Below are 24384 nucleotides of genomic sequence, written 5' to 3' on the forward strand. Positions count from 1 at the left end.
CTTACTTCCTCCCTGTTTCTCTGCTTAAAGTATTCACTGGCCCTAGCTCTTCTTCCCAAATGCACCCAACCCCTAACTCTAGTCCTACCAAACCTCAGAGACCCTTTTTCAATGTTCCCACACTCCAGACCCCTCAGAATTCTTTCAGGTACTTTCCGCATTAATTTATCCCTCCAGCTCAAGTACTCCCAGGCTCTACAGGCCACCCATTCCTTCCCAGCTACCACTCCCTCCCATGCAACAACCTTAGCCCTTGTTCCCACTCTTTCCCTCCTTGGGCTGTACCTTCTCCCATTTTTAAAAATGTGTTACACAAGCTCCCAGACAGCCTGTCTCCATCTAATCCCAGTACCCATCTCCATTCTAGAACATGTTGGTAGTCATCTTCCTGTATACCCCATCATGACCATAATCTAAAAAAGAGTGGGACTCGGAATCAAAAATATACAAACACAACCAAAATGGGATTTGAAAGGAGCAGGACTGCGAATGCAAAAAAGACAAAACATGGGCTTGAAAAAGAGCAGGCAGAGTTACATAGAAATTCGGCCCAACAGGTCTATGCTGGTGTTTATGCTCCACATGAGCCTCTTCCCACCTTAACTCATCTCACCCTATCAATATATCCCTCTATTCCTTTCTCCCACATGTACTTGTCTAGCATCCCCTTAAATGCATCTATGCTAATCACCTCAACCATTCCATGTGGTAGCAAGTCCCACATTCTCACCTTACTTCATTTCATCCTATCAGCATATTGGAGACATAACTGGGAGGGAATTAAGAAATCAGAGGATTGGGGGATGGGACAGTCTAAAGGGCATGAGTGGGGTCTGAGGCAAATCCAGGAGGGGAGGTGGGAGAAGGCCAAACATGGTCAGTGTAAAATGTGGAGAGTGGGCTGAAGATCAGGGAGAGCAGCGAGCATGGATGCTTTTTTTTAATTTAAGGGACATTACACTTTAAAGCCCTAAGTTGTTTGCCAAGCAGAGGGATTTTCAGCATTCAGTTCTGTGGCCAGCAGAGGAACAGGACGTGGTTCATGCAAACAGGGATGCATAACTGCACCACTTAGGGGCAGGAGTCCTGAAATTACAACAGGACCTCCAAATGTTGACATAGGCTTTTCCCATTATAAAATGTTGACATATTGACATATAGTTTTCCCATTATAAATATTGACATATTATCAAAAATCATGAGACTGGAATTAATATTAATGTTGACAGGAAGCGCGCACCATATGAAGATATTTAGATATATTTAGAATTACGCCTCATGGAGCTTCATTATATGTTTGAACTTTAAACAAAACCGCTAAAATTTTACTCATGAAAAGAAAGTATAAGCTTCCATATATGTAATTCAAACCTGGTAAGAAACTGAGGAACACTTGATACAGTGAATGAAATAGTCTTGAACAAATTTCCACATAGCATTAAGAATAGGATTAAAGTCAAAACCAATTTCCTCATGTATAATCTTTAAAGGAAACTTTCAATAAATGAATGCTATTGATTTTATTATGTAGTCAGTGAATGCCCCAAAAATGTTGTGACCAATCCAAGGCTGAATTTTGGACAAGCAGTCTGACATCACAGATGCAGTTTAGGGGTTGAAAGAAATTGAGCTGGTTGTCATCGGTATACATGTGGAAACTGACCTCATGTCTACAGATGATGTCACCACTGAGTGGTAGGTAGATGAGGGGTGGATTTTTCAGGAGGGGGTGATGATGGCAGTTTTGAATGACAGAGGGACTATGCCTCAGGAGATGGAACCATTGATTATGTCAGCTAGCTTGGGTGCCAAGAAGGGCAAATTTGGTGGTCGGGTGTTGAATGGGAACTGATTGAGAGAGCAGGAAGTGAGATTCAGATGAGGTTAGCTTGGAGAAGGCAGGAGGAAGATGAAGGAGAAGCTGCAAAGAGATAGAGCTCAGTGACAGAATGGATGGGAGCCTGGGGGCTCGAGCCAAGGGTTCTAAAAGAAGTGGCTGCAGAGATAGTGGATGCATTGGTTGTGATTTTCCAAAATTCCCTAGATTCTAGAATGGTCCCAGAGGATTGAAAGGTAGCAAATGTAACCCTGCTATTCAAGAAAGGAGGGAGAGAGAAAATGGGGAACTACAGGCCAGTTAGCCTGATATCGGTCATCGTGAAAATGCTGGAATCCATTATTGAGGAAGTGGTAATAGGACCACTTTGAAAATCATCATGTGATTAGGCAGAGTCAACATGGTTTTATGAAAGGGAAATCATGTTTAACAAATTTATTAGAGTTTTTTAAGGATGTAACTAACGGGGTAGATGAAGGGGAACCAGTGGATGTAGTGTATTTGGATTTCGAAAAGGCATTCGATAAGGTGCCACATAAAAGCTTTCTACACAAGATAAGGGCTCATGGGGTTGGGGGTAATATATTAGCATGGATCGAGGATTGATTAACGGACAGAAAACAGAGAGTAGGGATAATGGGTCATTTTCCGGTTGGCAGGCTGTAACTAGTGGGGTGCCGCAAGGATTAGTGCTGGGGTCTCGGCTGTTTACAATCTATATTAATGACTTGGATGAGGGGTCCGAGTGCAACGTATCAAAGTTTGTTGATGATACAAAGCTAGGTGGGAAAGTAAGCTGTGAGGATGACACAAAGAGCCTGCAATGGGATATAGACAGGTTAAGTGAGTGGGCAATAAGGTGGCAGATGGAGTATAATGTAAGGAAATGTGAGGTGATTCACTTTGGTTGGAAGAATAGAAAAGCAGAATATTTTTAAAATGGTGAGAAACTATTAAATGTAGAGATTTAGGTGTCCTCGTACAGGAAACACAGCGAGTTAGCATGCAGGTACAGCAAACAATTAGGAAGGCCAATGGCATGTTGGCCTTTATTGCAAGAGGGTTGGAGTACAAGAACAAGGAAGTACAGGGCTTTAGTGGGACCACACCTGGAGTACTCTGCACAGTTTTGGTCTCCTTATCTGTGAAAGAACATACATGCTTTGGAGGCGGTGCAACGAAGGTTCACTAGATTGAACCCTGGGATGAGAGGGTTGCCCTATGAGGAGAGATTGAGTAGATTGGGCCTATACTCTCTGGAGTTTAGGTGATCTCATTGATACATATAAGATTCAGAGGGGGATTGACAGGGTAGATGCTGAGAGGTTGTTCCCCTGGCTGGAGTGTCTAGAACTAGGGGGCATAGTCTCAGGATAAGGGGTCGGCCATTTAAGACTAAGAAGAGGAATTTCTTCACTCAGAGGGTTGTGAATCTTTGGAATTCTCAACCCGAAAGTCATTGAGTATATTCAAGGCTGAGATAGATAGACTTTTGGACTCTAGGGGAACCAAGGGATATGTTGATTGGGTGGGAAAGTGGAGTTGAGGTCGAAGATCAGCCATGATCTTTTTGCATGGCGGAGCAGGCTCAAAGGGCCGTATGGTCCTAATTCTTATGTTCTTATGTTCTGAGAGCAAGAGGAAGAGCCTCGCAAGAAAAGTCAGTGTCTCCTGCCCTGCACTCCATCCTCTTCCCTCCTGCGAGATCCTCCTGAATCCCCATCCCCACCACTTACCTGGAAGCTGAGGACGCCCAAGGGCTACCCAATCTTCGCCTGCTAGAATCTGCTTTGTGCCTTCTTTCCACTTGTCTCGGGCAGGAAGTGGACTGGCGGTATTTAACTGTGGCCCAGTGGTTAAAAATGCCATGGCCGCCTGCTGCCTCTAGGAAGAAAATGAACTCCGCAGAAACATGCTCAGAGTTAAATTCCACCACTGAGATTTTTCCAGACTCTGTTCATGAGAATGGTCAAAGAATGAAACATAGAAACATAGAAGATAGGAGCAGGAGTAGGCCATTCGGCCCCTCGAGCCTGCTCTGCCATTCAATGCGATCATGGCTGATCATCCAAGTTCAGTACCCGGTCCCTGCTTTCTCCCCATACCCCTTGATCCCTTTAGCCTTAAGAAATATATCCAACACCTTCTTGAATATATTTAATGAATTGGCCTCTACTGCCTTCTGTGGTAGAGAATTCCACAGGTTCACCACTCTCTGGGTGAAGAAATTCCTCCTCATTTCTGTCCTAAAAGGCCCTTACCCTTAGACTGTAACCCCTGGTTCTGGATTTCCCGACCATCGGGAACATCCTCCCTGCATCTAGTCTGTCCAGTCCTGCCAGAATTTTATAAGTTTCAATGAGATCCCCTCTCATTCTTCTAAACTCCAGCGAGTACAAGCCCAATCGACCCAATCTCTCCTCATACGTCATTCCTGCCATCCCAGGTATCAGCCTGGTGAATCTTCGCTGAGCTCCTTCCACGGCAAGAATATCCTTCCTCAGATAAGGCGACCAAAACTGCACACAATACTCAAGATGTGGTCTCACCAAGGCCCTGTACAACTGCAGCAAGACATACTTGTTCCTGTACTCAAACCCTCTCGCTATGAAGGCCAACATACCATTTGCCTTCTTAACCGCCTGCTGCACCTGCATGCTTACCTTCAGCGACTGGTGCACAAGGACACCCAGGTCTCATTGCACTTTCCCCTTCTCCCAATCTATTGCCATTCAGAAAATAATCTGCCTTCCTGTTTTTGACACCAAAGTGGATAACCTCACATTTATCCACGTTATATTGCATCTGCCATGCTTCTGCCCAATCACCCAACCTGTCCAAATCATCCTGTAGTTTCTCGGCATCCTCCTCACAGCACACACGCCCACCCAGCTTTGTGTCGTCTGCAAATTTGGAGATATTACATCTAGTTCCCTTGTCTAGATCATTAATATATGTTGTGAATAGCTGGGGTCCAAGGACCGATCCTTGCGGTACCCCACTAGTCACTGCCTGCCACTCGGAAAAAGACCCGTTTATTCCAACTCTTTGCTTTCTATCTGCCAACCAGTTCTCTATCCAAGTCAATACCTTGGCCCCAATCCCATGTGCCTTAACTTTACACGCTAATCTCTTATGTGGGACCTTATCGAAAGCCTTCAGAATGGGCTGAATAATACCAAATAGCCAGAAGTGTAATTATAGCATGATAGGTGAAACACATTCTAAATGTGAACTGCCTTTAATCTTTTGATAAACTGCCTAATTCAACTTAGAGAGCTCCTGCAGCTTGTACAGGGCTGGACTTTAATGGATGTCTTGCATGAACACAGTTCTGTGATTCCCCTGGTCTACAGACTCATTTGATTTTTGTGGTGGTTGAATTCAACAGTTCATACTAGCAATTGTCCTGGGAAGGTGCAACACAGCTTTCACTCTAAACATTATAAAAACACATTAATAACAAATGGCATATATGTAGCATAATGGCAGGGAAAATTAGAGCACTATGAAAGGATCTCTTGACAAGTACAATGGAATAGTTGATTTCTGCATCAAATTAGTCAAAAGTACCAGACGTTTTTATTTTCCATTTTGGCTCCAATAGTTTCTACCTACTTGCCAGTATTTATTTATGGCTGCATCCCAAGTAATCACAGTTCTTCTGTACAAATTGTTCAACACACAGATACAGTAGAAAGGTGTTGTCCATAAACAGCAACTGTAAAAGCAACTGGGAAATGCTTCTGGCCACATTGATGCCTACATTGCCTTGAAATAGTCATTGAGGCCGCACAGTATGTAACATTTCTGGCAGTTTAAGGTGCTTTGCGGGGAGTTGCACCCACCAGAATTGTGTATCAGAAATTTTGATGCATTATTTTCCAACCATTTGAAATTAATAGTAGGAAGGGGATGCCCACATTTCCAATATGCGGTCCCAATGGGTGAGGCTCCCTTCCCTGCCAGTAGTGCGAAGTTGGATTATTACTCCTTATTTATCACTGGCACACCCAACCTTTCCTTTCCAGGTCAATTGATACATTCACTGGAACCTGCCTTCATGGAATTTATGATTCAAATTTGCTACTGATTTTCATAAAAAGTCTATGTTTTTGTAGATTAAATAATGTCATACATCTGAGTGCAAATGATCTGATAAAACACTCAATGGTTATTTGGGGTAGGAATATGTAGTGATATAGTAAATACATTTGAGAAGTTCTCCTCTGTTCAGTATTTCCAGTAAAATCGTAAATGTGTTTTTAAAAGGATGTGTTTTATGATTTTACTGGAAATAGCAAACAGAAAAGTCCTCATGAACACATTTGCAATATAATTAAGGACAGCATTCAGAGAAATTTATACCCATATTTGTCAAATCTTTAGTCCCAAATTTAACCCCGCGCACCTGAGGGGAACAGGATGTGTGTGTGCAGGTGGGGTGGGGGTGTTAAGATAGCGGCAGCGTGGTGCTCACTGCATTCGAGCTAACTTCGCTTTGCTCACCATTTTAACCGGCACGCTTTGGGCAACATGTCAGGCCCTCGCCCCAGACAGGCTTAGGGCAGTGATAAAAACAGAAAGTGCTGGAAACACCCTGCAGGTCAGGCAGCATCGAGGAGAGAGAAACAGAGTCAAGGTTTCGGGTCGAACCATGTCGGGTGCTCCCCCCTCGGTCTTTTTCCTCTCTTTTGTTATGTGTACTGCAGTAAGACAGGGTGAGAGTTAATGAGTGTCTGTTGAGAAGGTCAGTGGAGATGTGTGGGGCTTGTACATATAGTGGATGTGATGAGAGGTGTAGAAGAAGCAAGGTGGAATGATGATGGGGAAGTGATGAATATAAAGGAAATGTGTATAATGTGAAGTGAGGAAAGAGTGGTGCGAGGAGTTGGTGACTGTGTGAGTGAGAAGTGAATGGAGTTAGTGTGTGGTATGAGGAGAGGAAAGGAAGAGGTGAATGTGCTTGTAATGAGGAAGAGAGGTGTTGAAGTGTGCCCTTGCGATAGCATGTTGAAGGGTGTGATGGAGGGGAAGAAATTGTGGGAGAAGGGGTGAAAGAAGTGTTTGAGGTGCTGCTGAGAGAGGTGGAGAGATGAAGAGGTGTATTCACCCTTGCAGCTCTCATGAGTCCATTAAATTTCTTTCAGCATTGCAGCTATGTCTTGAAGGTAATGCTGGTGGCATTGACCTTGTCTGCGACCTCTGTCCAGGCCTGAGAAGAGGAGGACCTCCCGCCTTGCCCTCATTCTCCTCAATTAAAACCTCTTGGGAGACATCTGCGAATTGGAGTGGGGGGCATCTCTTCTGCTCAGCTCTCTCTGTCTTTCTGTCAGGTGCTCCAGACCAGTCGAATTAAGTTGTCCAGCAGAAACTGAAAGCAAGGATGTAACCTCGCTTTAAGAGGTGCATCCCCGCTTTAAATACTATTCAAAAAGTGAAGCCGTAAGTGGCGTGTGAGAGTCTGGCAGGCTGCCCGATTTGTGCTGGATTGTGAGGCAGCCTGCCATGCATATTTAAATGAGGCTCCGGAGTTAAAATGGCCCAAGCCTCATGTTGGCGAGTGGGCGATTGTCGAGCTTGCCCTGCCAGCTCCACACTTGCTCAGAGTTAGAATTGTAGCTTTTGATTGGGGTCAATCATAGAATCATAGAAATTTACAGCACAGAAGGAGGCCATTTCGGCCCATCGTGTCCACGCCGGCCGACAAAGAGCTATCCAGCCTAATCCCACTTTCCAGCTCTTGGTCCGTAGCCCTGTAGATTATGGCACTTCAAGTGCACATTCAAGCACTTTTTAAATGTGGTGAGGGTTTCTGCCTCTACCACCCTTTCAGGCAATGAGTTCCAGACCCCCACCACCCTCTGGGTGAAGACATTTCCTCCCAAATCCCCTCTAAACCTCCTACAAATTACTTTAAATTTATGCCCCCTGGTGGTTGACCCCTCTGCTAAGGGAAATAGGTCCTTCCTATCCACTCTATCTAGGCCCCCCATAATTTTATACACCTCAATAAGGTCTCCACTCAGCCTCCTCTGTTCCAAAGAAAACAACCCCAGCCTATCCAATTTTTCCTCATAGCTAAAATTCTCCAGTCCTGGCAACATCCTCGTAAATCTCCTCTGTACCCTCTCTAGTGCAATCACACCTTTCCTGTAATGTGGTGACCAGAACTGCACGCAGTACTCTGTAGCTGTGGCCTAACTAGTGTTTTATACAGTTCAAGCATAACCTCCCTACTCTTCTATTCTATGCATCGGCTAATAAAGGCAAGTATTCCGTTTGCCTTCTTAACCACCTTATCTACTTGGCCTGCTACCTTCAGGGATCTGTGGACCTGCACTCCAAGGTCCCTTTGTTCCTTTACACTTAGTGTCCTACCATTTAATGTGTATTCCCTTTCCTTGTGAGCCCTTCACAAATGCATTACCTCACACTTCTCTGGATTGAATTCCATTTGCCACTGTTCTGCCAACCTGACTAGTTCATTGATATCTTCCTGCAATCTACAGCTTTCTTCTTCATTATCAACCACACAGCCGGTTTTAGTATCATCTGCAAACATCTTAATCATACCCCCTACATTCAAGTCTAAATTATTGATATATACCACAAAAAGCAAGGGACCTAGTACTGAGCCCTGCATAACCCCACTGGAAACAGCCTTCCAGTCACACAAACACCCATCAACCATTACGCTTTGTTTCCTGCCTCTAAGCCAATTTTGGATCCAACTTGCCACTTTGCCCTGGATCCCATGGGCTTTCGCTTTCGTGACCCGTCTGCCACATGGGACCTTATCAATAGCCTTGTTAAAATCCATATACACTACATCAAACGCACTACCCTCACCGACCCTTCTTGTTACCTCCTCAAAAAATGTTCATGTACTGGTGCAAGTCACTACTAAATTTTGTCAGTATGGCAATGTGCTAATTGCAGTCAATTTTCTGGGGTCAGCCTTTTAGATAATTATTCACAGCTCCAGATTTGGGCAGGAGATAGCCTTCTAATAGGTCCAGAAAATTGTGTGTTGGTTAAATATAAAGGGATGTGGACAATTAAGAAGGAAATGGTAGAATAGGGGGAGAAAAAAATCCTTGCAGGCTTAGAAGATGCTTAAAAGGCATTTCAACCCTTTAGCAGACATTACCAAGGCTGAAGGGAGAGAGAGGCTGCAGCTGACCTATAAGTGTCACTGGCTATGCCAGCCCTGCGCTGTGTTAGCTGCAGGTGTTCTTTCAGCACATGGCACAGCTCTGCCTCTTTGCTGACCCGGAGACATTGACGATAGTTCCACATGGCTATTGCAGATGTGTGCACCAATGCCTGCAGAAATGATGGCTGCAATATTGACGGGTGCAAACAATCAGGCTCAGTTGGCTGTTAATCACATTGGCATGCCTTCTTTCATGCATTACCATTGAAACCATGACATACTGTGATTGTGGTGCTACCAATGAACCATCCGGCATTATGGTTAGTCAGACCTTGCCTTATCTATGTCATCTGGTCCATTTGCAGCACCTACTATGTGAATAGCATCCTCTGCTGGCACTAATCTTCAGTGAAAGTGAGGTGTATATATCTATGTCTGATTATGCAGGTGTGGACCTAGAACACTTCTAATGCAACCTGACCTGTCTGTCATCCCTCCTTTGGTCCTCCCCGTCTTCCTCAAAAAGAAAGGATTCCCATTGGCAGACCTACACTAAAGGTGCAGGTGGGAAAAAAGGAGCCTTAGAACTATTGGCCCAAATACTCATGTGGCAGCAGAAAAACAACAAAAAAAGTTGCAGAAATGGCCTTAAAGCTGCTTGATGCGTCTGCTTACTATATAGCTGCATGGGTGTTCTGTGAGCACTTTCAATGCAATGTGGGTGCCATTGATTGCACCCTGCCCTTGGGGAAGCAGCAACCTCATGAAACGGAATGGCCCTATCACTCTGCTGCCTTGCTGTGATTCTAAAGGTCATGAATTATGCTGCTCATGTAAAGGCCACCAGAGACCGATGAATGCATTTCCTGTACTGCTCCCTGGGTGAATGTACAGAGATCCCCTGTGGCCACCTGAAATAGTCCTGTGCCATAGAAGTTGAAGGTGGTTACCTTCGTAACCACCTAAAAGAATAGTGTAGGCCGGTTACCGTGGCTTCAAGTCTTCCTGCAACAGGTCACAGAAATACCCTATTATCGATTTTCCTCACTTAGAAAATTTCCTACATCATTTACACACAACTAATGTGCTGAAAACAGCAAGGAAATTCACCCCCTCTGGTTTGAGAAAAAAGTGGGATATTTATATTAACATTTTCCACTCGGCTCCTGACCTCATTACAGCCTTGGTCCAAACATGGACAAAAGAGCTGAATTCCAGAGGTGAGGTGAGAGTGACTGCCCTTGACATCAAGGCAGTATTTGACTGAGTGTGGCATCAAGGAGCCCAAGGAAAACTGAAGTCAATGGGAATCAGGGGAAAAACTCTCCACTGGCTGGAGTCATACCTAGCACAAAGGAAGATGGTTGTGGTGGTTGAAAGTCAATCAACACAGCCCCAGAACATCACTGCAGGAGTTCCTCAGGGTAGTGTCCTAGGTCCAACCATCTTCAGCTGCTTCATCAATGACCTTCCCGCCAACATAAGGTCAGAAATGGGGATGTTCGCTGATGACTGCACAGTGTTCAGCACCATTCACAACTCCTCAGATAATGAATCAGTCCATGACCATGCAACAAGACCTGGATGACGTTCAGGCTTGGGCTGATAAGTGGCAGGTAACATTCGTGCAACAGAAGTGCCAAGCAATGACTATCTCCAACAAGCGAGAGTCTAACCACCTCCCCTTGACATTCAACGGTATTACCATCGCCGAATCCCCCACCATCAACATCCTGGGGGTCATCATTGACCAGAAACTTAACTGGACCAGCCACATAAATACTGTGGCAACAAGAGCAGGTCAGAGGCTAGGTATTCTGCAGCAAGTGTCTCACCTCCTGACTCCCCATAGCCTTTCCACCATCTACAAAGCACAAGTAAGGAGTGTAATGGAATATTCTCCACTTGCCTGGATGAGTGCAGCTCCAACAACACTCAAGAAGCTCGACACCATCCAGGACAAAGCAGCCCATTTGATTGGCACCCCATCCACCACCTTAAACATTCACTCCCTCCACCACCGGCGTACCATGGCTGCAGTGTGTACCATCTACAAGATGCACTGCAGCAACTTGCCAAGGCTTCTTCGGCAGCACCTCCCAAACCCGCGACTTCTTCCACCTAGAAGGACAAGGGCAGCAGGCGCATGAGAACACTACCACCTTCAAGTTCCCCTCTAAGTCACACACCATCCTGACTTAGAAGTATGTCGCCGATCCTTCATCGTCGCTGGGTCAAAATCCTGGAACTCCCTCCCTAACAGCACTTTGGGTGTACCTTCACCACACAGACTGCAGCGGTTCAAGAAGGCGGCTCACCACCATCTTCTCAGGGCAATTAGGGATGGGCAATAAATGCTGGCCTTGCCAGCGATGCCCACATCCCAGGAATGAATTTTTAAAAAAGTTGTTAACAGGAGGCATTTTATTCCTATGGTTATTATATTGGAAATTCAGTGATTGTGATGAGACAGAATACCAGGAGGAATTTTAACTTCCAGGAGGGAAGCTCGGGCCGTCCTAACATCCCATTGGCTAGCTGCCTGCCTGACACGCGCGTCCAGAAGTGGCTTGCTAGCTTTGGCCCTACAAAGATCGAGCAGCCCGAAGGCCACCAGGCCAGAGGTGAGATATATTGCGGGATGATTCAGGAGAGTTTTGCAAGCAGGAAGGAGGGGAGCCCGGGGCAGCAGCAGCCCAAACTTTCATTGTGGGGTGCAGAAGAGCACAGGGTGGGTGAGGGTGGTGGGGGCTACCAATTATTTGAATGTACAACTCGGACTAAATGGTGAAACCCACAACAGTATTGGAAGGTTCAACTAATTATGTTGCTATATCTTACAGCTGGATAGAATGCTTAACCTAATTGGAATAAAAATTGTTTATAACCTTAATACAGCTTGAGACAAACCACCAAGACTTACTTCACTAGACAGTTCTCAGTCATCCATAAATAAGCAGTAGGAAAACATCCTAATTTCTTCAACTATGTCCTACAATTAGACCAAACCAGTCAGTGTGTAAACTATTAAATGCCTCCCATAACCAAAGCCAGTAATGTAAAAGAAGCAAGTTTGCTATTTATCGCTATAGGTAAAATAACACCACTGCAGCAAAGTTATGGCTGAGCTTATTTATTCAAAACTCAATGGTCCATCATGATAAAAGAAATCAGTTTACAGTAAGGCTAATTTAACATGAATACCATCCAGAGTAAATTGCTTTCAGTCCAGACAGTGGATAAACAAGGTTCACCACATATTTCTTCCTGAATGCCTCTTTTGTTACTGGTGTGCATTAACAATGTAGAAGTGTAGGACTATGTATGTTTTTAGTAAGAAGAAATAGTTCTGAATGCTTATTTTAATTTGTTAAAAGGGCAATGCTGTTCACTATTTTGTAAGCTATTTTTACAAGGTTAACAAAACACTGCACATGTAATCATAGACTGTAAGGGAGGGTCATGGTATATTAAAAACTGAGTATGTGTGTGTGGATACACCTACAGACTATGTACTGTTGCAAATAACCCACATAAAAGAAAGATGAAATTTCACTTTTTGGGATGGGGTGGGTTTGACAGGTTGTGGCATGAAACAGTAAATTTTATGAGGCACTGATCTTAAGACAGAGCCTTGCTCAATGGAAAATTTTGTGAGGAGGTCAGTACCAAATTCTTGGTGCTTCAGATTTTCCAATCATTAAAATGAGTCACGAGAAAATCAGGAGCGCTGCAAATCGGGCTTATTGACCTCTCGGCCTGATTCTCTGATCTGCACTCTAATTGAGTGAGGACCTACGCCAGGAGTGGAGCCTTGCAAAATATACTCCTCAAAAGTCATTAAAGGCGCTATATAAATACAAGTTGTTGTTGAAAATCAAACTTACATCCTGTTTGAGTTCAGAGTCGGAGTAGGAATCCCGACTGAAGCATCCTGGCATCCACTGATTCATGAAACTGGTTTATTTATATTGTGGGACTGGTTTCGCAAACAATGAAAAAAAAATGCTATGGTAGCACAGAAACATGGTGGCTCTATTAAAGCTCCTCTTAGCCTTTTCTGCTCCACCAACACTCCATTCTTTCATATTCCCACAGAAATCAAGACATAATACTCATTCTCCCCACACGATATTGCTTCAAAGTTGCGATAATCCAGCATTACAAAGTTTCTTACTTGACACTGATGTTTTCAAGTCAGGTTTAAAATAATCAAAACTTCATTCCAATGAATAATTCAGCAGGTGTCATACCGGTAACAGGGTGAGGTGTTGTACGATAACTAAAAGGAAATACAGCTACTTTTTGATGCATGGTGCTAGGATCTTATAACACCTTCTTTAGAGACATTTTGAATGTACGTACAGCCCTTTCAATTTTCCCATTGGACTGCAGGTGTCTGAAGTAATATGAGATACACTGTTCTTATTCAAAAATTGAGAAAAATCGTATACACCTGTTGATCACATTGGAACCGCTTTCAGAATCTAAAATAAGTAAAGATTTCCATGTCTTCAGCTCAACAATTTCAACATGAATATGCAGCCCTGGCTTTGTTGGCCATTGCCAAGTACTAGCTTCATCAGTGTCTACAGGTAAGTTGATCTGACAGGCTTGACACTCGTGAACAGCATCTTCTATGTTGCGATCTAGGAAAGACCACCACACCTGCATTCTAGCCAATCCTTTCATTCTTACTATACCAGGATGAACAGCATGTATTTCCTTGATGATACGGTTTTGAAATTTAGTTGAAATAACAATATAGGCCGGAATTTTCTGGGGTGGTAGCGGGCATGATCGGTGGTGAGCTGGGTGGGAAAGTTGTTATTTTTGACAACGGGTCGAGAACACGCTGTCATCTCGCTCCCATGTGCCTTTCTCCCAAGCGCGTCTGTCATTGCAGAGCTGACCCGACCGGCAGCGGCGGGGGACCCAATTGAGATGATTATCAGGTAGTTTACAGGCACTTAAGAGCCTTTTTTCACTTACTTTTAAAATTTCCCTGCTTGGCCACGGGATTCACGTGGCTCGGGAAACACATCTGTCAACCTGAGGCGGGAGTTCCGTGGCCGTTGCTCCAGCTGATTACTTGACAGCATGAATTGTACAGTAAAAGCTCCTACCTGACAGACCACTTTCCTCAGGCAGAAGCTGTTGCTCAGTCCATTTCCAGCACAGATTCTGCAGGTTGCAAGTGTTTCCAGCAAAGTCTCCATCCAGTGCCACCTCATTGGAAGAACTCTCTCACCATTGACAGATTGCTTCTGTCATCTCTACTCGACCTGCCATCTATTCCATCAACATGGGTGCCGTTTATACTGTCTCACCTTGGTCCTCAGAATTGGACCACGATGAGCTCCAACATCGGCAGCACCAGGCACATCAGCAGCACCAACAACACCAACCTTCTCCGCAATCACCTGATGCTGCACAGGACATCAGCACCCGAGCATTTTGCTGCCTGGGAGGCCAGGGATGGCTTCATCATGGCCAGATTTAGTTAACTTTACGCTGTACACCCATATGGATGCCACATGATGTGCCAGGTTGGCACCATCCCACACCAACACCATAAAGCATCCCTACAATGACCAAGCCATTCCTTTCACACTCATCACCATTGCGGGGGGTACCGTTATGTCTCACCATTCACTGCCACTCACTAAGCCACTTCCAAAGGTGCACACAAATCTCTCCAAGGCTGGAAAGTGTTGAAAATAAAGATTTTTATGTTTGATACCACATTAACAGAAATTTTACATAAACATTGGTTAAAACACCCAAGTGGCTACCCTTGTGTGTTGTTAGTTGGTATGATTGCACTAGGATGAGGGTGAGTGTGAGGGGTTGCTAGCGAGATGGGGATGTGATAATGTAGATAGAGAGGGATGGGTGGAGGTGCAAGGTAAGTTGGTGTGAGTAAGAATGTGCAGGAGTAGGGTAGGGAAGGCAGAGTGATGGGAATGTGATGAGAGGCACAGCAGGATAAGGTTGAGTGTGGCTTTGTACTAACGCTTCCTGATCTAATCAGATCATTGAAACATTTGCAGCGCTGCACCCAGGTCCTCCCGACCACATTCCTGCTTGTGACCTCCTCTGCAATCTGCAACCAGGCTGTGTTGATTGCCTGGGGAGGTCTCTTCTGCCCATCGGAAGGGAAGAGGACCTTCTTGCGTGCTGTGACTCCCTACATAAGCATATGGAGGGAGTCATCGGAGAACCTGGGTGCAGCCCCTTGCCTCTGTGCAGTGATTGTCAGTGTTTGCAGCACTCCAATGCTGTAGTGCACTGACAGCACTATGTTAGATTAAACTTCAAATCTAATGTGGCCATGGTCCCTTTAAAGATCCCAGCTGAAAACACGTCATGAATGACGTCACCAGACCCGCTCCATCTCATTGGGCCGGGTAATGTGCTGGGCGGGCTTAATAGACCCCATTAAGGTAAGTTCATTTTCAACAGCAGGATGGAGCCAGCAGCGGGGTCGTGACCTGACATGGCCACCGCCCACACCGGACCCGCCGAGATAAAGAAAATTCCGTCCATAAAGTCCGCAAAGCAAACATCCATCTTTGATCGACATTTCATCTCTATGTCTGTCTTATAATCGTAGTTCTGCTGGCAAAACACCATCATCAGGCCACCCGTTCACCATGTACTCCATAACATGGGATAGTGCAAGGTCGCATGCTGTAGCATTACTTATGTCACTGGCCATGATGGAAAGTGAGTTGAGCTTCTCAGTAAACAATTTCTTGATGGTCAAAACAATACATGAACCTGATATAGGAAACGGGACAAAAAATCTGAATTGGCATTCAATTTTGATGGTTATACTTGATGTCAAACTGATAAGCTGGTAAGTGAATAGCCCACCTTTGAATTTTCACTGAAGCTAAAACAAGTATTCCTCACTTTTCAGAGAATATGAAGGGTAAATGCTTATTTTCAGTATACAGAATGAAAGGACATCCAAATAGATATGTGTGAAGTTTCTTCATTCCAAATATAACTGCAAGGACTTTACATTGGATTTGTGAATAATTAGTCTCAGAGGAGTAACCCCGCTATTCAAGAAAGGAGGGAGAGAGAAAACAGCAAAACCACCGTCTGCCCCACCTGTGACAGAGACATTGGCCTAGAAATTCACTGGCCTTAGCGCCGCTTTTGAGGCGCTAGAGGGCCTAGCGCCGAAGTTATGGCCAGTTTAGAAATTGACAGGGGCCCTAAATCGGCGTTAGGCCGGTAGCGCTGCGCCGGCACCGATGACGTCATCGGTGTGCGCAGCGTCCCGGTTGCCATGGTAACCCGCCCGAACTCAGAAATTGAGTTGCGGCCGCCTTGCCCGTGGCAGCCGCAAGCAACGTTCTGGCAGAGGTGCCTTACAGAACTTTGCGCCGGCGCATTAAAGGCCCCGCGGCGGCCGGCCGCTTTCCCGCCGGCCGCCTGGCCGCAGCTCCCTCCCCAGACTTACCCCCACCCCCTCCGGAACAGAAGCAAGCCCGGCACTTGTCCGAGGTGCCGGGCTCATTTTTAAAAAGATTATCGTGGGCCGCGGCCGGGTGCAGGCAGCTCCTCCTTAACGGAAGGAGGAGGCCTGCACTTCCCGAGCCTGCCGCACCGCAGCGGGCGCCGCAGCGCCGGAATAGCACCGCAATGCGGCGCGTGGCGCCAGTTTTGAGGCGCTGAGACCCCTCAGTAGCGCCGGCAGCCGTTTGGGCGCGGCGCTACTGAATTTTTGGCGCGCGCAGGGGGACTTAGCGCCGGCACTAACTTCCGGCGCTAAAGCCCTCGCTGCGCCAAAACCGAATTTCTAGGCCTGTAGGTCCCGCATTGGACTCATCAGTCACCTGAGAACCCATTTTTAATGTGGAAGCAAGTCATCCTCGGTTCCGAGGGACTGCCTAAGAAGAAGAAGAAGAGAAGATGTCTGCCTTATAATCGTAGATCTGCTGGGAAAACACCATCATCAGGCCACCCGTACACCATGTACTCCATAACATGGGATAGTGCAAGGACACATGCTGTAGCATTACTTATGTCACTGGCCGTGATGGAAAGTGAGTTCAGCTTCCCAGTAAACAATTTCTTGATGGTCAAATCAATGCATGAACCTGATATAGGAAACGGGACAGTTCAGCTCCCAGTGATGCAGAGACACAGAGTGCCCACAGCGCCTGGTCTGCACTCAAGGCCTCCATAATCAGCACCTGTGAAGAGATGCTCGGTCACTTGACCAGGAAACACCAATAACTGGTTCAACGAGAATGACCAGGAGATCCAGGAGCTAATAAGCTGCAAGTGCAAGGCATTCCTGATCTGGAAACAGCAACAGAACTCGAGAGCAAGAAAGCAGCTCTACAGACGCCTGAAGGCCGAGGTCCAACAAAAAACTCGCGACCTAAAGAACAGATGGTGGGTGGAGAAAGTGCAGGAGATCCAGCAGCTAGCCGACAACCACGACGTGCGTGGATTCTTTAGCGCAGCCAAGACCGCCTACGGCCCAAGCACCCAAGGTCCTACCCCACTGCAGGTCAAGAACGGAGAGGTACTCATCAAGGACAGAGAGGCAGTCAGTGTCTGCTGGAAGCAGCACTTCGAAGATCTCCTTAACCGAAACTCTGTCTTCGACGCAAGTGTTCTCAACTCCATCCCGCAGCATGCTACCCGCCAGCATCTCAGCACAACCCCAGCCCGGCATGAGGTTGAAAGGCCATCTGACAACTGAAGAACAACAAGGCCTCAGGAGCAGATGGAATCCCTGCCGAGGCACTAAAGCATGGTGGAGAAGCACTACTGGCGTGAATTCATGAACTCATTTCTCTTATCTGGGAGGAGGAGAGCATGCCAGTGGATCTCAGAGATGCCGTAATTGTGACTATCTTCAAGAAAGGTGAAAAGTCCGATTGCGCCATCGACACCTGGGAATCCCTGGCCCAAGACCGCACAAAGTGGAGAAGAAGCATCCGGAAAGGCGCCGAACACCTCGAGTCTCTTCGCCGGGAGCAAGCGGAAGCCAAGCACAGGCAGCGCAAGGAGCGCACATCAACCCAAGCACCCCACCCACCCGCCCCTTCAACCACTGTCTGCCCCACCTGTGACAGAGACTGTAGGTCCACATTGGACTCATCAGTCACCTGCAAACTCATTTTTAATGTGGAAGCAAGTCGTCCTCGGTTCTGAGGGACTGCCTAAGAAGACCATCTTCAAGAAAGGTGACAAGTCCGATTGTGGTAATTACAGAGGAGTTTCCCTGCTCCAGGGAATGTCATTGTAAGAATCCTCCTCAATCGCTTTCTCCCAGTGGCTGAAGAGCTCCTCCCAGAGTTGCAATGCAGATTCTGCCCACTAAGGGGCACAATGGACATGATCTTCACCGCGCACCAATTACAAGGATTTTGGTGAGAAATCATTGCAACTGATAAAATCAGTGGCAAATTAGGGTCATAATGGTCCAATAACAGTGCACTTGCTATTAAAGTCTTCAGCCACTCTGCAATAATGAATGGCTTTGGGCTCAGATGTTCTTTGACCACTTGAACTAACTCCTCATACCTTCTGTCTTTAGGCTGAGTCAGAGCAATCAGATTCTTAAGTAATATATGTGTTGCAGGTCCGCTGAGAATAAGCAAAATGGCTCTCTTTTTGGCTTCTATTGCAAGTTCATTTGCCTCAGAATAAAGAGTAAGGGGGGAAAATTGGCTCGGGCGCCTTTTGGGCTGATAACTTCTCGGAGCACTGCTTTTAGCGCCTTGAAAAACTTAGCGCCCCGAGCCCGAAATTCAATGGTAGCGCCCCAAGCAGGAGGCGGGACGCTACTGGAAGCGCTCCCCCTCCCTCTTGGGGTGCTCCCATTGAATATCGCAGCGCTACATGCAGATTAAAGGGGAGGGGCCTAGCGCAGCACGCACCGGGACCCTACTGGACCACCAGGGAGTGGGGTGCCGGCCAAAGAGCCCGGCACTCAAGAGGAGGGCCGGGCTGACTGATTGCGGCCGGCACCCTGCAAGAGGAGTTTAGAGGGAGCAGGTGCTGGCAGACGGCCTCAAAAAAATGGCTGCCCGGCATCTGCCCTTTAATTATCACCGCTCCGGCTGCAAAAACACCACCCTGACCCTGTCAGACATAGCGTCCGGTGGTAGGTCAGGGGGTGCGAGCCAAGTTTGCGGTCGGGGGGTGAGTGGGGTGCTGCGCATGGCGATGATGTCATCGCCGGAGGCGCTGCGCTGCAGAGCGCTACCAGCTTCTGCCGCCGTGAACCTCCCACTGAATTTCGTGGGAGGCGTTAGCGGCGCCGCACCCGGGCGCTAGTTGCTTTGCGGCCCATTAGCGCCCCAAGGGACGCTAACGGGAGGCGCAAAGCAACCAAATTTTTCCCCCTAAGAATTTCTGCACACTCACTTTAGCTCAACCATATTCAATACTCTGATTTTTTCAACTAATGCCAAAAATGTGACAAGGTAGACCTAATTAATAAAAATGTCCAATATTCCATCTTTTTAACAATGCACTGTCCATTATGCTTGTCATCTGGATAAGCACTCAAATTGGCTAGGTTATAACGAGCTGCTTTTATTTCCAGACCCTCTAGAATATTCTGTCAATGAATGATATAAGAATACAAGAGAAATGTAATTGGTACAAAGTGCTCACTCCCATCATGGTGGGAATCTAATGTTCGGTTAACAATATTCAAGTGCTTTACATATATACATTGTCAGCCAGCAGCTCAGTGGGTAGCACCCTTGCCTGAGTCAGAAGGTTGTGGGTTCAAGTCCCTCTCCAGGGACTTGTGCACAAAAATCTAGGCTGGCACTCCAGTGCCGTATTGAGGGAGTGCCGCACTGTCGGAGGTGCCGTCTTTCAGATGAGACGTTAAACCGAGGCCCCGTCTGCTCTCTCAGGTGCACGTAAAAGATCCTATGGCACTATTTCGAAGAAGTGCAGGGGAGTTATCCCCGGTGTCCTAGCCAATATTTATCCTTCACTGAACATTACTAAAAAACAGATTATCTGGTCATTATCACATTGATGTGCTTGAGCTTGCTGTGCGCAAATTGGCTACCGCGTTTCTTACATTACAACAGTGACTATACTTCAAAAAGTACTTCAGTGGATGTAAAGTGCTTTGGGATTGTCAGTGATCATGAAAGGCAAGTCTTTCTTTTTATATCAAGCTTGATAGTTACATTGGCATATATTGCATTTACAGCTCAAGTCCTGCAGCATGCACATGGATAGCTTGAAACCCAAGCTAGTATGTGGCCATTTAACTATGAAGCAAAGATGATTTTATATAAATGTGTTGAAAGAATATAAATGTTCCTACTTTATGCTGGGGCCAGACTGATGTTAAGCTATTTTGATTGTTTCAGTTTACAGGTTCTTTTTAATAAACAACAATAACCACATGTGGAAATACCTTTCATGACTACAAGTTTGTTTAATTATACCTGACTTCCTTCTTCATTCTCACAGGCTGAATTTAGAATTGTTTACAGCCAAAGATGTCATGGAGCTTCAAGTAAAGGTCCTCCACCTGAAGGAAAAGGTCTCTTCCCTGGCTGAGCTTCTCCTGGAGACAAGCCATGGTGGATTCCCTGTGATTTATCAACTAGAACAAGCCCATGAGGAAGTATTTATAGGAAGCATCACCAGGTGAGCAATTTGTGTGCTAGAACCCCAGTGGTTTTGTCACTTGGTGTTATGAATGAATGTTGATGAATTATATCGGCCTGATGGTTTGCACCTTTGAACAAGAAGAACCCACTGAGCAGCTGCTAGTAGGAACCAACATGTCAGGAGTGTTGAAACAAACAGTTTTATAATGATGCACGAGCAAATCTAAATCCAAACCACATTGTTTGGAAAAGAATGATTTCAGTTTAACTAATAGTTACCCAAAGGAACTTTTAATTAAACAAAGTACTTGTGATATTAAAAAACAGAATTATTATAAATAAGAAATGAAATGAAAATAATTCACAGGAAACAGTCACGCCCAATGGCTTTGTAGCAGTTGGGATTCATTATTAACAAATTAGTTCACAGAACTCTGGCTGTAGCTTTAACTTCTGAATAAAGTGAGCCAACACTCTAATCTCCTCACTAATATGTATAACAAGCTCGTCAGTTCTTGCTCAGGATTCTGCATTAAAAAATCCCAGTGGGCGTGAGGATGAACGGAAATTACATTCTGCTTATGCTGACTTAAGAAAGTGCATTGCTGTTGGCCAATAAATGCTGTGGTGTTAGTTTGAAAACCATAGAAATATATTACAGGACTGGCCACTTTGCCAGTTGGGCAAGAATGGTGCAAGATAATCCAACAAAGAAAGTGAAAGCAGGAAAACCAAATAATTAAGATGCATTCTGTGACACTGGTCACAGCAAACTGCCAGCTGTGTTTGAAGATGAAATCCATTTTACTTTATGTAGTTATGCTTGTCATAATCTATGTGCAATTGATGTAAAATAGATTAAATTAGCAGTAGAGACTCATTATAGTCATATGGCCTGACCCACAATCTGACAACAGTTTCTGTGTTTTTTGAAATAATTCCCTCATTTTTCTCCTCATTCCCTGATTTCTTTCTGCTATTTACCAACTTTAGCTGCAAGGGTAGGCGAATAATCTCCTTGCAAACTTCTGTGAATCTCATCAGAAGGTACATAAGAACAGTCTGGAGATGATTCTCCCTTTGAAAAGAAGAGATTTATGTAACACCTTGTTATGTCACCAAAATGTCTCAAATTACCTCCACAGTACTTTTCTTTTTCTTTTGATGTACATTGATTGTTGTTCTGTAGGGAAAACAGCAGTCACTCTGTGCTAGCAATTCCCTACTAACATCAGCTAGATGAATAGTGCTATTTAGTGAGGGTAAAATGATAGCCAGGATACCAGGAGCACTCTTACGATTCAAGTAATGCCATGGGATCTTTAATGTTCAGGCAGATGGAACTTCAGTTTCATCCGAAGGTTTCCTTCTCTCCCCAGAGTGACACAGCTGAGATCAGAAACAAAGTTAGATACAGAATCATAAAGTTATCATTAGGAGTAATGTCTACAGGAAAGATGGGGAAAATGGCAGAGGGGGAGGAGTAGCCTTAGTGATTAAGGATGAAATCACTTCAATGATAAGAGAAGATACAACGAGAGGTAAGCAGGCAGTGGAGACTTTATGGGTAGAATTTAAAAAATAGGAAAGGATTTAAGACTGTAGTGGGAGTTGTGTATAGCTCCCCTGGTAGCAGCTGTGAAGTGCTAGATTGTATAAATGCAGAGATTAGACAAGCGTGTAGTAAAGGCAGCTTAGTTTTAATGGGGGATTTTAACTTTCATACAGATTGGGATAAGCAGACTAGCACCTGTGAGAAAGGTAGTGAATTTCTTGAGTGTGTTCGGGATAGTTTTCTACAACAATATGTCCTAGAGGCGATAAGGGGCCAAGCCATATTAGATTTATTAATGAGTAATGAGTCAGATTTAGTTAGCAGCCTAACTGTGCGTGAACATTTATCCAACAGCGATCATAACATGGTTGAGTTCAACGTAGTTTTTGAAAGGGAGAAACATGAAACAGCGACTAAGATTCTAGATTTTGGTAAGGCCGACTTCAAAGGGATGAGACAGAGACTGTCCACAGTAAACTGGGCAAATCTGTTAATGGATAAAATGACAGAAGATCAGTGGGAGATGTTTAAAAAAGAATTAATGTGATACAGAACCAGATTATACCTGAGGGGCAAGAGATCTACTTACCAAAAAAACTCAGCCATGAACGACTAAAGAGGTGAGGGACAGCATAAAACTCAAAGGAAAGGGCATACAAGAATAGCACAGATCCTGGTGAATGGGAAAGGTACAAAGAACAGCAAAGGGTCAAAAAATAGTCAGTAAGAACTACAAAAAGGGCATATGAAAGGAAACTTGCAAGGGATATCAAAATCAATACAAAGAATTTTTACAATTATATTAGGAAAAAGAGGGTAGTCAGGAGCAATGTTGGCCCCTTAAAAACTGAAAGCGGTGATATTATCAATGATAATAAGGAAATGGCGGACATGTTGAATAATTACTTTGCATCAGTATTTACAGTAGAGGAAGAGGATAGCAGGCCAGAAATCCCAAAGAAACTAATATTGAATCAGGGACAGGGACTCAATAAAATTAATGTAAGTAAAATAACAGTAATGAAGAAAATAATGACTACAGAGAGACAGATCCCCAGGACCAGATGGTTTCCATCCCAGGGTTTTAAAGGAAGTAGGTGAGCACATTGCAGATGCCCTATCTATAATCTTCCAAAGTTCTCTTGATTTTAGGAACTGTTCCTTAAGATTGGGAAATTGCGCCTGTCACTCAGCTATTTAAGAATGGCGAGAGAGGGAAACCAAGGAATTATAGACCAGTTAGCCTAACATCTGTTGTCGGGAAATTGCTAGAGTCTATAATTAAGGATAGGGTGACTGAACACCTCAAAAAATTTGCAATTGATCAGAGAGAGCCAGCATGGATTTGTGAAAGGTAGGTCATGCCTGACAAACCTGATTGAATTTTTTGAGGAGGTGACTGAAGTAGTGGACAGGGGAATGTCTATGGATGTTATTTATCTGGACTTCCAGAAGGTATTTGATAAAGTCCCATATAAGAGACTGTGATCTAAGGTAGAAGCCCATGGAATTGAGAGCAAATTATTGACCTGGTTAGGAAATTGGCTGAGCGGCAGGAGACAGGCAGTAGGCATAATGGGTCGGTACTCAAATTGGCAGGATGTGACTAGTGGTGTCCCACAGGGATCTGTGTTGGGGCCTCAATGATTCACAGTATTTATTAACAACTTAGATGATGGCATAGAAAGTCATATATCCAAATTTGCCAATGACACAAAGATAGATGGCATTGTAGGCAGTGTAGCTGGAAACATAAAATTACAAAGGGATACCGACATTAAGTGAATGGGCAAAACTGTGGCAAATGGATTTCAATGTAGACAAATGTAAGGTCATCCACTTTGGACCTAAAAAGGATAGAACAGGGTACTTTCTAAATGGTGAAAGGCTAAAAACAGTGGCGGTCCAAAGAAACTTGGGGGTTCAGGTACATAGATCATTAAAATGTCATGAACAGGTACAGAAAATAATCAAAAAGGCTAATGGGATGCTGGCCTTTATATCTAGAGGACTAGAATACAAGGGGGTAGAAGTTATGCTGCAGCTATACTAAACCCTCAGCAGGTCAGGCAGCATCGAGGAGAGAGAAATGGAGTCAACGTTTCGGGTCCAACCCTTCGTCGGGTTTGACCCGAAACGTTGACTCCATTTCTCTCTCCTCGATGCTGCCTGACCTGCTGAGTGTTTCCAGCACTTTCTGTTGTTATTT

The 24384-nt window shown here is 45.0% G+C and overlaps 1 protein-coding gene across 3 annotated transcripts in view; it reads left to right on the forward strand.

Annotated features, from left to right (window-relative positions):
* Positions 1–24384, forward strand: part of LOC147114861 (H(+)/Cl(-) exchange transporter 7-like) — a 128422-nt gene that overhangs the window by 37300 nt on the left and 66738 nt on the right. For all 3 annotated transcript variants that reach the window (XM_085992894.1, XM_085992893.1, XM_085992891.1), the window contains one exon: positions 20478–20657. In XM_085992894.1, coding sequence (XP_085849020.1) covers positions 20478–20657 — 180 coding nt within the window. The remainder of the gene's footprint in view (positions 1–20477; positions 20658–24384) is intronic.

Source organism: Somniosus microcephalus, chromosome 7 (genome assembly GCF_052327205.1).
Source record: "Somniosus microcephalus isolate GS21.2 chromosome 7, FLI_Smic_1.0, whole genome shotgun sequence".
Lineage (NCBI taxonomy): Eukaryota > Metazoa > Chordata > Chondrichthyes > Squaliformes > Somniosidae > Somniosus > Somniosus microcephalus.